Source organism: Thrips palmi, unplaced genomic scaffold, assembly GCF_012932325.1.
Source record: "Thrips palmi isolate BJ-2018 unplaced genomic scaffold, TpBJ-2018v1 HiC_scaffold_6, whole genome shotgun sequence".
Taxonomy (NCBI): domain Eukaryota; kingdom Metazoa; phylum Arthropoda; class Insecta; order Thysanoptera; family Thripidae; genus Thrips; species Thrips palmi.
The window spans coordinates 4,744,823-4,756,832 of record NW_023144633.1 but is presented as its reverse complement, the minus strand read 5'-3'; the positions used below and the strand labels follow the sequence as shown (position 1 = coordinate 4,756,832).

At 51.9% G+C, this 12,010-nt stretch overlaps 2 protein-coding genes across 3 annotated transcripts in view; both read left to right on the top strand.

Annotated features, from left to right (window-relative positions):
• The window catches only part of LOC117651992 (regulator of G-protein signaling 7), a 31,216-nt gene extending 29,055 nt beyond the window's left edge, over positions 1 to 2,161 (top strand). Inside the window, 3 exon segments of the mRNA XM_034396617.1 lie at positions 234 to 418; positions 421 to 467; positions 2,081 to 2,161. Of these exon segments, the coding sequence (XP_034252508.1) occupies positions 234 to 418; positions 421 to 467; positions 2,081 to 2,161 (313 nt within the window).
• LOC117651555 lies at positions 1,644 to 10,046 on the top strand. 2 transcript variants are annotated; one of them, XM_034395663.1, is made up of 7 exons: positions 1,644 to 1,785; positions 1,977 to 7,471; positions 7,563 to 7,748; positions 7,831 to 8,116; positions 8,276 to 8,447; positions 8,524 to 8,942; positions 9,029 to 10,046. In XM_034395663.1, the coding sequence occupies exons 2-7, from the start codon at positions 7,002 to 7,004 to the stop codon at positions 9,089 to 9,091; spliced, it is 1,596 nt and encodes a 531-aa protein (XP_034251554.1). In that variant the 5' UTR covers positions 1,644 to 1,785; positions 1,977 to 7,001; the 3' UTR covers positions 9,092 to 10,046. The 2 variants fall into 2 exon arrangements, with proteins under 2 accessions (XP_034251554.1, XP_034251555.1); XM_034395664.1 differs by having other exon boundaries at positions 1,702 to 1,834.
• Positions 10,047 to 12,010: the final 1,964 nt, after the last annotated feature.

Genomic DNA, 12,010 nt, shown 5'->3' with positions numbered 1-12,010 from the left:
AGCGTTGGTAGGCTTCTTCGTTGCTCACCTTGACTGTGCGAAGCGCTACCGAAATGTTACCCTTGTTCGAGTCCTTACTCTACGCTCCAAATTTTAAAAAAAGACGTGGCATGTGGTATAAAATTTCGCAAACAACAACAAAAACACTCAACGACAGAACCGTAGATTCATTTCATGGCCTTCCGAGAAACTAAAGACGTGTTTGCTGACTCCGGCGTGTGGTGTGCTCACAGGGACCCTCCCGGCGGCTCCTCAGACGAGGGCCAGGGCGGCCAGGGCGGCCAGGGCGCGGGCAGGAGCCAGGCCGATGACGTTTGCCCCTGGGACGCGGGCCCCCCCAAGGCCCTGGCCCCGGAGCAGCCCGCCCAGCCCGGCCCCGGCCCCGGCCGCATCTCTAGGAAGAACTCCTCCCAGCTGGACTCGGGGGATCGTCCTCGGACATCTCCATCGCCATCGCGGAGGTGAGGGTGAGCAGCTTACTCTATAGTTCAGCCTCGGACCGAGGACGTCGACTACACTCTTCGAGTGTGCCGGCCAACTCGTCCTTCGCTTCCTTCTTGAACATGCTTCCGGGCGTGCCCTCAACGCGTGCGTGCTGCAGGTGTCGGAGAGGCTGCGCAAGTCGTGCTGCGTGCAGCAGCACAGCGTCACCGGCAGCCCGGGGCCGTCCTCCGACGGCAAGCGCCTGATGGCGGGCCAGCGCGACACGAGGCGCGCGTCGGAGTCCCTGGTGACGCCGTCCGTGCTGGCGGCGGCGGCCGCCTCGGCCACCGCGGCGGCGGCGTCGTCGGCAACGTCGGCGCCCTCGTCGGCGCCGTCCTCAGCACCCTCGTCGGCGACCACCCCGGCACCCCGGCCGTCCGTCTCGTCCACCGAGGACCTGGCCACGCCGCAACGCTCCTTCGACTCTGCGACGGCACCCCTGTCGCGATCCTTAGCGGAGGAGCCCGCAGAGCCCCTCGCCAGCCCCACCCCCGCAACCCCCACCCCTGCCCCCGCCCCCACCCCACCCCCACCGACAGCGAACACGGAGGAGGAGGCCGCCGAGGCCAAGGCCGCGGCCGAGCAGCCGGCCTGCGACGCCGGCCCCGCCAGCCCCGCCAGCCCCGCCAGCGCGGTCGCCAAAGAGTCGCGCGAAACCAAGTTCGAGGACCGCGCGCAGCAGACGGGGCCGGAGCTTTCCCGGCACAAGAAGAGCAAGAAGCAGCCGGCGCTGGCGGGCGCGGCGTGCGCGGCGTGCGCGGCGGACCCCTCCCACTGTGCAGCAGCCGCCAGGACTAGTAAGAAAGGCGTGCGAAAGAAATCTTCGTCGTCGGCCACCCCGCTCATCAGTGTGAGCTCGGTGGTGGACGACACCTTTGACAATAGCGACGAGACTGCTGCCGCCGCGTCCCCGCGGACGGCGGTGGCCCCGACCGCGGCCGAGGCTGAGTCTCCCGGCGGCGTCCAGCGCCAGCCATCCGCCGAGCAGCCCGCCGAGGACGGCGCCCAGGACCGCGCCCAGGACCGCGTCCAGGACCGCGTCCAGGACGGCACGCTCGTGGCGCCCCTGGCGCAGCAGGAGGACGAGAGCACGGCGCCGCCCTCGCCGTCGGCCGGGCCGTCGACGGCGCCCTCCCCAGGCCCGTCCTCCTCGGCATGCCCTAGCGCGGCCTGCAGCAGCTCGCGAGGCGCGCGCCAGGGCGGCCCCCCGCTCGCCACCAGCAAGAGCGAGGACAGGGCCTCGGTGGAGCGGGGGTCTTCCACGGAGGGCAAGGCCAACGAGATATGCCCCTGGGAAGACGAGTGAGTGTCCACTGTAGCTCTCGGCCCGCCACCTATTTTGTAGTGAAAGGTTAGGCTGCGCGTGAATGCGCGAGGTTCGTTGCAATGAACCGACCTCTATTGTTCAAAAGTTCCTATCGAATTGACTTCTTTTAAACTTGGTTTTTGCTGAGGTGCTGATTTAGAGTTAACCCCGATTTTGTGTGTTGCAGGGAAAGCTGTAAGGTGGACGAGCCGTTTACGAAAAAATACTCCCATTTTGGATACTTGTAACACATTTGGCCTTTAAATTTAATGTTTCTTTTGTATGTATAAGTCGGACTATGTACCTTTAAACTGTATCAAAGGATTGGTTGTGAAGACTATTATGAGCACAATGCAAGGAACAATCAAGTAACACAGAACGTCAGAAGGGGTGTGAGCTCGACGGAGTCAGTGTGCAATGTGACTGACAGACTGACCCCTGCGACGGCAACTCCCGCGCGTCTCCGTGATGTGGATCCCCCTCCCTTTTCGTTGTCGGTCCCGCTTTCTCGCGGTCCAGGCTTCCTGCACTGGTAGAACTGTAAAGTCTTCTGCATGCTTGGTTGAAGCGCGCCACTGCGCTTGGGTTCTACCAGTGCCCCAGCGACCACTAGGTGTGCCAAACTCAGTGCGGGAGAGACGCCCTCGCGACCAGCTGCGCGACTTGGGTCCGCTGTGCCGCGCCAGTTCGAGGCAGTCCGAGGCAGCCGTGCCAACGCAGTCGCACCGCTTTCGTAGAGGGCGGCGCGTACAGTCGCGCTAAACGCCCTTTCCCTCTTCGCTTTCGGCAAAGTCGCCAGCCTGGCCGTACGACGCCCATCGGCGGGTAGTCTCGTGACTTTGAAACCTCGCGACCGTGATCGTAGTGCCGAGCCGGGCGAGGGACTCCCGGAGCATGGCGGCCATGTCAACCGGCCAGCCAGCCAGCCTCGAGGAAGACGCGCTCCGGCAGGCTCGCCGTCGAACCTGAGCCCTGAGGCGGTCCCTGCGGCGGGGGCGCCCCCCCGAGGCGGCACACTGCTCCACCGCCACCGAGCCCCGCCCGGCCGGCCTCCACTCAGTCTATAAGGCAGTCCTTCCCCGCGGGAGACACATATATAGTCCACCATTATTCATCCTAGTGTGCGCACGTTTTATCTATCCTACTCTAGCGATGTGTGTGTGCGTGTGTGTGTGTGTCGTAGGTGCACCCTAGCACGGTGGTGTGAGGGATGGCTGGCGCCGCGGTGTGCCGCCCGTCTTGACAGGGAGCGGGGCCCGTCCTGCAAGTCTGCCACACTGGCAGAGCCGCGCGGCAGCTCGATCCTGAAGGGCTGGCCGCCTAGCCACTCGAAACTGCGCCAGGGCCGCCGCCTCCCCGACAGGCACGGCGAGACACACCAGGGCGGCCGCCGCCGCGGCGCGCAGCTTGTTGATCCTATTTAAGATTTGATACCTTTCTCTTATAAAAAAATTCAAAAAAATAATGGACAAGTAGCTTTATATTACTTCTCAAACGGTTGGCAAACACAAAGGAGCGTGTTTTCAATATATAACCATATGAATACTTTGCTTTGTGTCAAAATATAACCATTTAGTATCCTATTACTCTATCATGATTATCATTATATAATGTGTATTAACGTAACAAATATTCTTAATCTCGTAATCTTTAGTGTTTAAGGATAGCTCCCGGAACGTCTGCCTTATTGACTCTTTTAGTTCCTCCGCCTTCTGACTTTAGTTGCAGCAGTCAAGTAGTTTTGATTGTGGTGGGTGATGGCTCGGGGCAGGGGGGTAAGCGCGCCCAACTAAGACGGAGAGACAGGTCTCCGTCAAGGCCTCCCCCTGCCGCCACGCCATCGCTCGACAGACCTGTGTCGACTGCATCTCACCATCGGGCACTGCCAGAGCTGGCACGCCGGGCGCGAGGAGCCCAGCCTGGTGTGAGTGGCCCAAGTTTCGACTTTCCCCGAAGTTGATCGAGTCAAAAACCGAACGTCTCGCCTGCCACCCGCCCCTGGCTGGGACGCACCCAATGTCGAACGAGGCGTCTGTCCCGCATCCTCCACCCCTCTAGTCTCACGCACAGTAGCAAAACCACACCTGAACCCAGTTTGGACTTGCTTTGGAGCAGTCATGGTTTTCGTTCACATCGGAAACCCCCTTTTGTAATTTTCTCCTGATCCACATCGCAAGGGCGCGGGACCCGTCTGTGTTGCAGCCATTTTCCATGCGGGTCATGTCGAGGCCGATTTTAATCAGTGTCCCAGCACTGCCTCATGGCCTCATGGACCGCGCCGTCACGAGTCTGTGTTACTTGGGAGGGGTGTACTTGTGTTTACCCGCACACGGTGCTTTTTCTAAAAAAAAATAAATAATAATGCCGTCTTTTAAGCATAGTGTGATATAGATAATGCACTTGTGTGTAAAAGTGCCGTTTCGCAGTTGTTGTAAAAATATTCACGCGTAATTTCTGGGATTCTCATTTTTTTTAAATAGAATTTGGAACTCCTTTCGGGATCTCTGTAGTACACGCGAATAGGGAAAACCGGTACAGGTCACAGGTGAGGTGTGTTTCTTGTTTGGTATGTGCTTCGTGATTGTTTCAATGAACTGTTGGTGATCCTCGTGGGTTTCGAGGTGATAGGTGATAGCAAGGGATTGCCCATGTTATCACCCTTACTCGAGGCTTTTGCTGACTACAGGCCACGCGATGGCCCAAGCGGGGAATACTCTAAAAAAAGGCTTTTTGTGTTAACTATTGCGCAATGGTTCGGGTGGTTTTTTTCAGTGCGGTACATCTTTGCACGGAAAGGGACGGTGACAATATTTAAAACTAGGAAATTTCTAAATTGTTGCAAGTACTTACCAAAAAATGTGTTTTAGTTATGTTTCCCTCTTGGCACACCGAATCCGCGGGGTCGAGGTGTCATCGTAGAGGGTGTGGTGCTATGGCGAGGCCACGTTGAGAGCCAGTCAAGTGACGGAATGCCGTTTGCGTCCTTTGCAAATGGCTGGAGTCGCCTGGCAAGCTGCCAGCTCGGGTCCTCAGCCACACTTAGGAGCATATCATTATAAATGATTTTTCATTTTGTATTTCTTGGCATGCTAATAGGAATTGATGTGCTGTCCTAGACGTGTTCGCTGTTTTAAGGTGGTAAATTGCTGGGATTTGAGAATTCTGTCAGTAGCAGCTTCGAGAAGTTTTGTTTTGATTAAATCCATAAACGGTACTAGTTTCTAAGGGACTTGATCACTTTTTAAATGCACAACATTTCTAACCTCTATTTGCGTTTTGATAAAGGTTTCTTTCGTGTAGGATGTGCCTTAATGTATTAAGACGCACTGACTATACGCCAATGTCGCAGACGTCAAATTTTGTGCCGCTGAAATTTTAAATAAAACTCCAGGTGCTACAGTAAAATTCACCCTTGAGCAAAATCTATGTATGACTAGCATGAAAATTATAGAAAATTTTAATCTTCCGGATTTTAGCTATTATTTCTGATTAGAAAATTTCGCTCTACTCTAAAGATGGCCACTGATTACTCAGTATTTTAAAATCAAGAGCTTTGGATTTTTTAGGCTTAGACCAAGCCTTTCTGTTTAGGCAGCCACCCGTCTGCAAGATTGTACCATAGCTGATCTAGTTAAAGGTGTACATACCTCTCAGTCGAGGAAAATCGGGCATTGTGGTCAAGTGATGTGAGTATGTCGTTGTGTCGACGGCAGTCGCTTTTGGGTAGGGGCATACTTTTTATATTGTTGTATCATAGTTCTTTGTCGCGGATTATTTTGTAAGATGGCCTATGTACCGTGTTTATATTTCGGTTTGTGACGACTTAAAAGCTAATGAACCAAGATTTAATTGTTGATATTGCCATTTGTAGATTATCGTTCGTACGAGTTTTCGAAGGACTTTACTTTGTGTGAAGACGTAAATGATCGTTAATATAAACAAATAAGTGTGATTCGTATTATAGCGTGGCCGATTGTCATATTCAATCATATTCAAACTTATTTTGCCTGGCAATTATCAAACGTTCCACTCGAAACATTTCTGTGAAACAAAAGCATTTCTGCGGCAAAGCGTCTCCCCTTTCGCGTTGCGATGGGAACGAGACTAGAACACGCCGGCTGTTGGACGATCTGACGAAACCTGAAGCCGTTTGTAACACCAAGTAGGTTGTATTACTCAAAGAGACTGTTGAGATCTGCTATCACTCTCCATGACTGTTTTATAATGGCACGTAATTGCTCTTATTATGATTCAAAATTGTTTTCATTTCCTTCTCCTTTTTACTTTTTTAAATGAACGACATTTTGAAGGTATGGCGCGAAAACCTACAATGACACTCATGTCGAGCAGTTTCAAGGAAATAGAGACTTGAGAGTTACTTCTTTCGGGCGTCGAACCCTTTTCAGAGTAACCCTTGGCAGTCTAGGCAACAGCTCAATGTCCCGCAAAAGTACAATCTACAAATTGAACCATAGATTCATTGAGAGTGGTAGCTGGATGGATCGGGGATAATTTTTGGCACGATTTTTGTGAAGGCGAGCGGCGATCCCTTGTATCGACTTAAAAATGATAGGAGTACTGTAATAGATTTAAGATGGTAGAAGGAGAAAACCGTTCTTTCAGCCGAAGATATTTGTTTAGTGATAGACGTGCTCTCAAAATACCAGTTTTTCTTTTCGGTGTAATTTCAATAGCATCATACGGAATAACGGTATTGTCTGTAGTAAATCATGATGGTATATAGGCAACTTAAGTCTTTTAAATATATTAAATACAGTTTAGCTACGTGACAACTTGTGTCTTTTTTCTCCAGCTCCTTTCCTAACATTTAGAAACGATTTGATTGTACATTACGACCCATGAGATGGAGTCTCGATTCCCGCCACGGTTTAAAACTCGCGCCACCACTGGGGCCCGGCAGCTGACCAATCAGGGCTTGGCAACAACTACCAACCTACGCAGACGGCTTGGACATTGAACAGATTTAAGATATCCTATTAAAACAAAACATGAATCATAAGCGACAATTTAAACGTACATATTTTGTTTTGGGTAACCTCCGACTGAGGTTGGTTTTCAGACTGTAAAGATTAAAGTAGTGAAAATTTTTGCCCATAATGGTGGCAATATGTGCAAGTTTGAATCACCACAACTAACGCAGGCCGGCCTGGCTTTGTTTGTGTTTGTGTTTTGATTGACAGATTGACAGAAAATGACGTCGAAGTCTTGTTGGGTTTTGGATTTCCGAGTGCTGACATTCCTTGTCTGTTGCGTGACATCCCAAGAAAATGGTGTACCTCTCCGGCCAAGGGAATTGGTGTCCCTTTTGGAAGAGGGTAAACAGCAGTATAACCTGGTGCAAATGAAAACATCTATGCCTTCTTTTGGGAGCTGCTGGAAGGATGCTGTTGAGAGTCTGCACCAAGGCTGTCAGCATCTCAATGACAACACCCAAAGTGACATTGCCTTAGGATTCGCCAACTGTTTCCTCCAAGGAGCAGGCCTGGCCAAGCATGAATGCGCTCCTGGGGACTCTGCAGCAAAGCGCAACGACTTGTGTCTGAGCAAAATGTCAGAGAGGGCGTTCATCGCCTACACTGAATTCTTCACTCATACACAGTCCATGTGCTTCTTCATCATGAGCCAAGTGTGGCATGAGGAGACAGAGAAGACCATCGACAGGTTAGTCACCACTTGTTGACAAAGAAAACGAATCTCATCACATGTTTTGCTGGATTTTTCTAACTGCCTTTGGTTTATGTGATGAGTTTAGGCTGTCCACAAGTGCTGCTGATGTTGCCCGACAACTTGAGGCATCTGAACAAGTTCAAGAAGAACTCCTAATGCACCAACGCCAGAGTCTAGCGATTCAAGGAGAGCTTTTAGAAAATGGTGCTAACCTGGGAAGCATGCTACATGAGTCGAGGGATAGCCTGAATCTCATCTTTTCCGAGTTCAGGTAAGTAGATATATAACCAAAACATTTTTAAAATCAAAATTTAAATTCTTGTGTTTACACATAGCTATTCTTGTTTTTGCAGAGAATCCACTGTGGAACAGCAGCGTTTACTTAGTATGGTTTTCCATCATTTGTCAATACTGCAGTCCTGGATTGTCGGGGAAGTTTCCTGGGTGGATGCCATTGCATTTTACATCCCAAGTTTTGCATTTGTGTACTTTTTAACATCAGCACAGAGAACAGCAAGTGCTCGCATACCGGGCCTTTTAATGCTGCTTCTTGCTGGCCTTATCGAACGTTTCATATCCTATGTGCTTCTGGCTGACAGCGCAGAACCAACCTCTTTCCAGCCTGTTGATGTTATTAACGTATGTATCAACAGTTGCTCTGCAAACTAAACGGTGTGCATGCAGGCACGCTCCAGGTAGAGTGTCCCATGCACACTGTTCAGTTTGTGGAGCACATTTTCTTTTTATGTTCATGTAATGAAATATGTGTATAGTTTTATTTTTCCTCCCTTCATTTAGGAAAGACTAAGATGGTGGGTTTGGTTGGTACGGCGTTGTGCTGTTGCATCAAATACCATGCTGCTCTTGGTAACTTTGTATCGTTACCGAAACCGTGAAGAGGTAATGCATCAATTGCTGGAACAAATTAAGAGTCAAAATGAGCAACTGCTGAAATACTTACACAAAGAAGGTATTTATTTTATTATTTATGGATGTGTTAATATTCAATAATCTTTTAATTTGAATGCCATACTGAACTTCTGCAGGAATAAAACTGGATCTAAATGGAACAAGTCCATCAAGAATATTTGATGATACCGACGGAGTGAATGGATTAGGATACATGCCTATCTTGACAAGTTCTTCCTCCTCCTTGTCGGGGCCAGTTTTAACAAGATCTTCCTCATCCCTGTCTGAGCGAGCTGTGACTCCAAGCCTGATGGAATCTCCTGTGGTAAAGCCAATCCCCCAAACACCCCCTACTTCAAATGGGCTTAATTCATCGCTGAGAATGATGGGTAGAGGCATTCCAACGGTCCAGTCAGCATTCAAGCCCATCAGAGAGGACCATCTTCTCGATGTCTCTGATGTCAATACTTCTACTGAGGAGCAAACTTCAATCTCCATCGTGAGTCCCTCGACTGCACGCTCCAAAGCCAGGACAAAAACCCAAGTAAAAAGTGATGTAAGTTCGTTATCTCTTAGTTGTTTTCATGATGCATTCTTAGATTTATATTTTCTGTTTGACATTGTGTTTATCTTTTATTTCAGAGCCCTGCAAGCACAAGATATAATTTGCGAAGAAGTAGACTTTCCTCTGCCTCTCCAGCCTGAAGCAAATCAAAAGTGTACATAAGCATGATTTGTATTTTTATGTACCGCTGTTTTAATGCACCGCACATATTGATTGTAATCTTACATTCTACTTTAAGTTTTTGGCCGTTTAAGCTTTTATGTCTCGATCACAGAGATAATCTACCTTGTAAAGGTTGATGCTTGCTGAATGCAGGTTAGCAAAATCTGTCTCCCACTTCCCACTTACTGTTGCGTGCCAAACGAATGCCAAGTTTGAGAACTTTAGACAATTCTTTCATTCCTTTTCCTTTTAAGTTTTATAATTTCCTAAGTCTTCCCACCTTTTGTAAGCCTTATGCCTGAATACTCCTCTTATGTTTCATAAGACTGATTATTTAAATGGAAGGCACTTATTCTGCTTAGTTTTATCCTGTATTATGGATCTGCTTTACCTTTGCTCCTGATATGTTGTGAAACAACATTGAATAAGAATACTGTTTTATTAGTAAGTGAAACCATGTCTAGTCATGCAGTAATACTTTTACAAATGTACTAACATCTGTATTTGTTTTTATTTAATTTAACCATCTCATGATTGTTGCTGGTGGATGTGTCTAACTACCACTCTAGTGTTAGAATGTACTTATTTTTCTGGTATTTCCATTTACCATTTGTGCAATTTACTCGTTATACTATGTATTTTTGTCTGGTATTTTTATGTAACCAATGTGCAATACACTCGCATACAATGTAATTTTTTTCTGGTATTTTTATGTACCAATAGTGCAATGGACTCTGTAATCTAATGTGATTTTTGCCTGTATTTTTGTGCACTTATTGTGCATTGCTTTTTATACGCCTCATGAGTGTTGTTTAATTTATGTCCACATGAACATGTGAGCACAAACATGGGATCCCAATGCCCTCTTTTCTTAACTTGTGCCTTATGATTAGGTCTTTTTACTAATTTTTCGAATGCATTTAAAAGTGTTGATATTGGAGTTTGTATTATCAGCCTCAAAAGAAGTGTCCCCTCAAAAATCTTTGCAAAAGTAACTTGTGCAGTACCAGCAGTGCCATTTCTTTTGTGGCTGATAGTACAGGAGTTTAACATAGTACAAACATTGTTAAGATATGAAAATAAATTTTTACTTTTAGACGTGAGTGTTAATGAAAATGACCTTTCCAACACCCTATGCACCGAGGTTTCTCACAGTGTTGGCAATGCGGAGAGCTTGATCGAGAGGCCCTGATTGGTGGGGTGGCGACGGTCCTATACTCTTTCCAACATCATCATGCCTCCACCGGCAAGGGGATCGCCCAGTCCCCGTCGTAGCTACCCCGCGCGCGAGGGGCTCCAGCCGCATGGAGAGCGGCCTGGCCTGGCCGCGTGGCACGGCACCGCTAGGCACCGCCCACAGCAGTGTCGCGTCGCACGGCGTGGGGCAGTGCCGTGGCTGTGCGGTCTGGGGTAAGGCCCCATTCGGAGCCCATACGGTCGCCGGTCGCCAGGGACATGTCCTTTATTTATTTTCAATTCCCTCCCAGCCCTGCCGGCCCTGCCCTGCCCAAGCAACACCAGGAGCAACAGTGTTCCGCCGTCCGCCCGCCCAGGGCCGTCCGGGGACCAGCAGGGCAGGCAGGGCAGGGCCCGCCCTTAGCAGGGTCGCCCCACCATTTGGCCGGGCCACAGAGCTGGCTGGTGGCCGCTGGCCCCGAGCCCAGGGCTTCGCGGGCTTCGCAGTGAGTCGGGTTGGGGCGGGGCTGGCGGGGCTGGCGGGGCGGCCCGCTCGCTCCAATGCTTGTTTAGGGGTGAGGAGTGGCCGGGCCCGACTGGAATTGAAGGCGGAAGGCAAGCCGTAGCCAGGCCGAGGCAGCGAAGCAGCGAGGCGGCCACGACTATCTCAGCCTCGCTTGGCTCCCTCTGCCGGGGCCTTGGCCGGGCCCTGGCTCGCCCCAGCGCCCAGCACGTCTCTGCCCATCCATAAAAACGCTCATGTTCCGGCTGGAGTACCCGCAGCCGCAAGCGCGGACATGGTGCTGGTCCTAGCCAGCCCGAGCGAACGCCCGGGGGTCTAGCCCTTAATGGTAATGGGCACGACCGGCTCGCGGACTTGCCTACCCCGCAGGCGGTGAGCATGGGAAACAGTGGCAGCATTTCCACGCGCGGCGAGGGTGATGTGTGCGGCACGGCGGCGCACATACCACAGTTCTCACTTTGCAATGGCGTTAAACCTGGCCGAGCTCCGACCGCAAACCCCAAGTGTGGTCGGCACAGGCGTACCACCCTACTCGCATGCAGGGCGGCCAGGCCAGCCGGCCAGGCGGGCAACCAGGGACAACCAGACCGCGGCACCACGCCGCCCCTAAACCCCAACACGCCCGGGCAGGCCGGGCAGGCCGGCAGGCAGGCAGGCAGGCAGGCAGGCAGGGCTGGCAGCACCCTTCCCTCCCCGTGGAGCCTGTGCCGCCCGGCCCGGCCCGTGCCCGGCCGCCCCCAGTGCCCTCATCCCGAGCTGCGGCCCGCGGGGGTGGCCTAGCTGGCGCTTCGGCTGGCGCCGGGTAGCGGCGCTGCCGGGGACCTCAGTGTGCCGTGGAGGTCCGCGCCGAACAGTCGCCGCGACGCAACCTGCCGCGTTCCCGCCGCCGCCCCGCGCCGCCGCGCCGCCAGGCCGTTCCGACGATCTCGCGCACGTCGCCGTCGGGCTCCGGCAGACCCCCGCTGGCCCGCGCCCCGCCCCGCCGCGCCCGCACCACAGGATTACCGCCAGAGGGCCTCTCCCGCCCTTCGGGGCCTGAGCGGGCACCCTCCGCGCCGCTCCGCGCCTCTCAGCGCCGCGAGTGACCGACCCTCGGGGCAAGGTGAGCAGTTGGACCGCGCTGCGGACTGTCGCTCTGTCTCCCTCGCACTCACGGGGCGTTGCCTTCGAGACAGACAGGGCGACGAAAACGACTGCA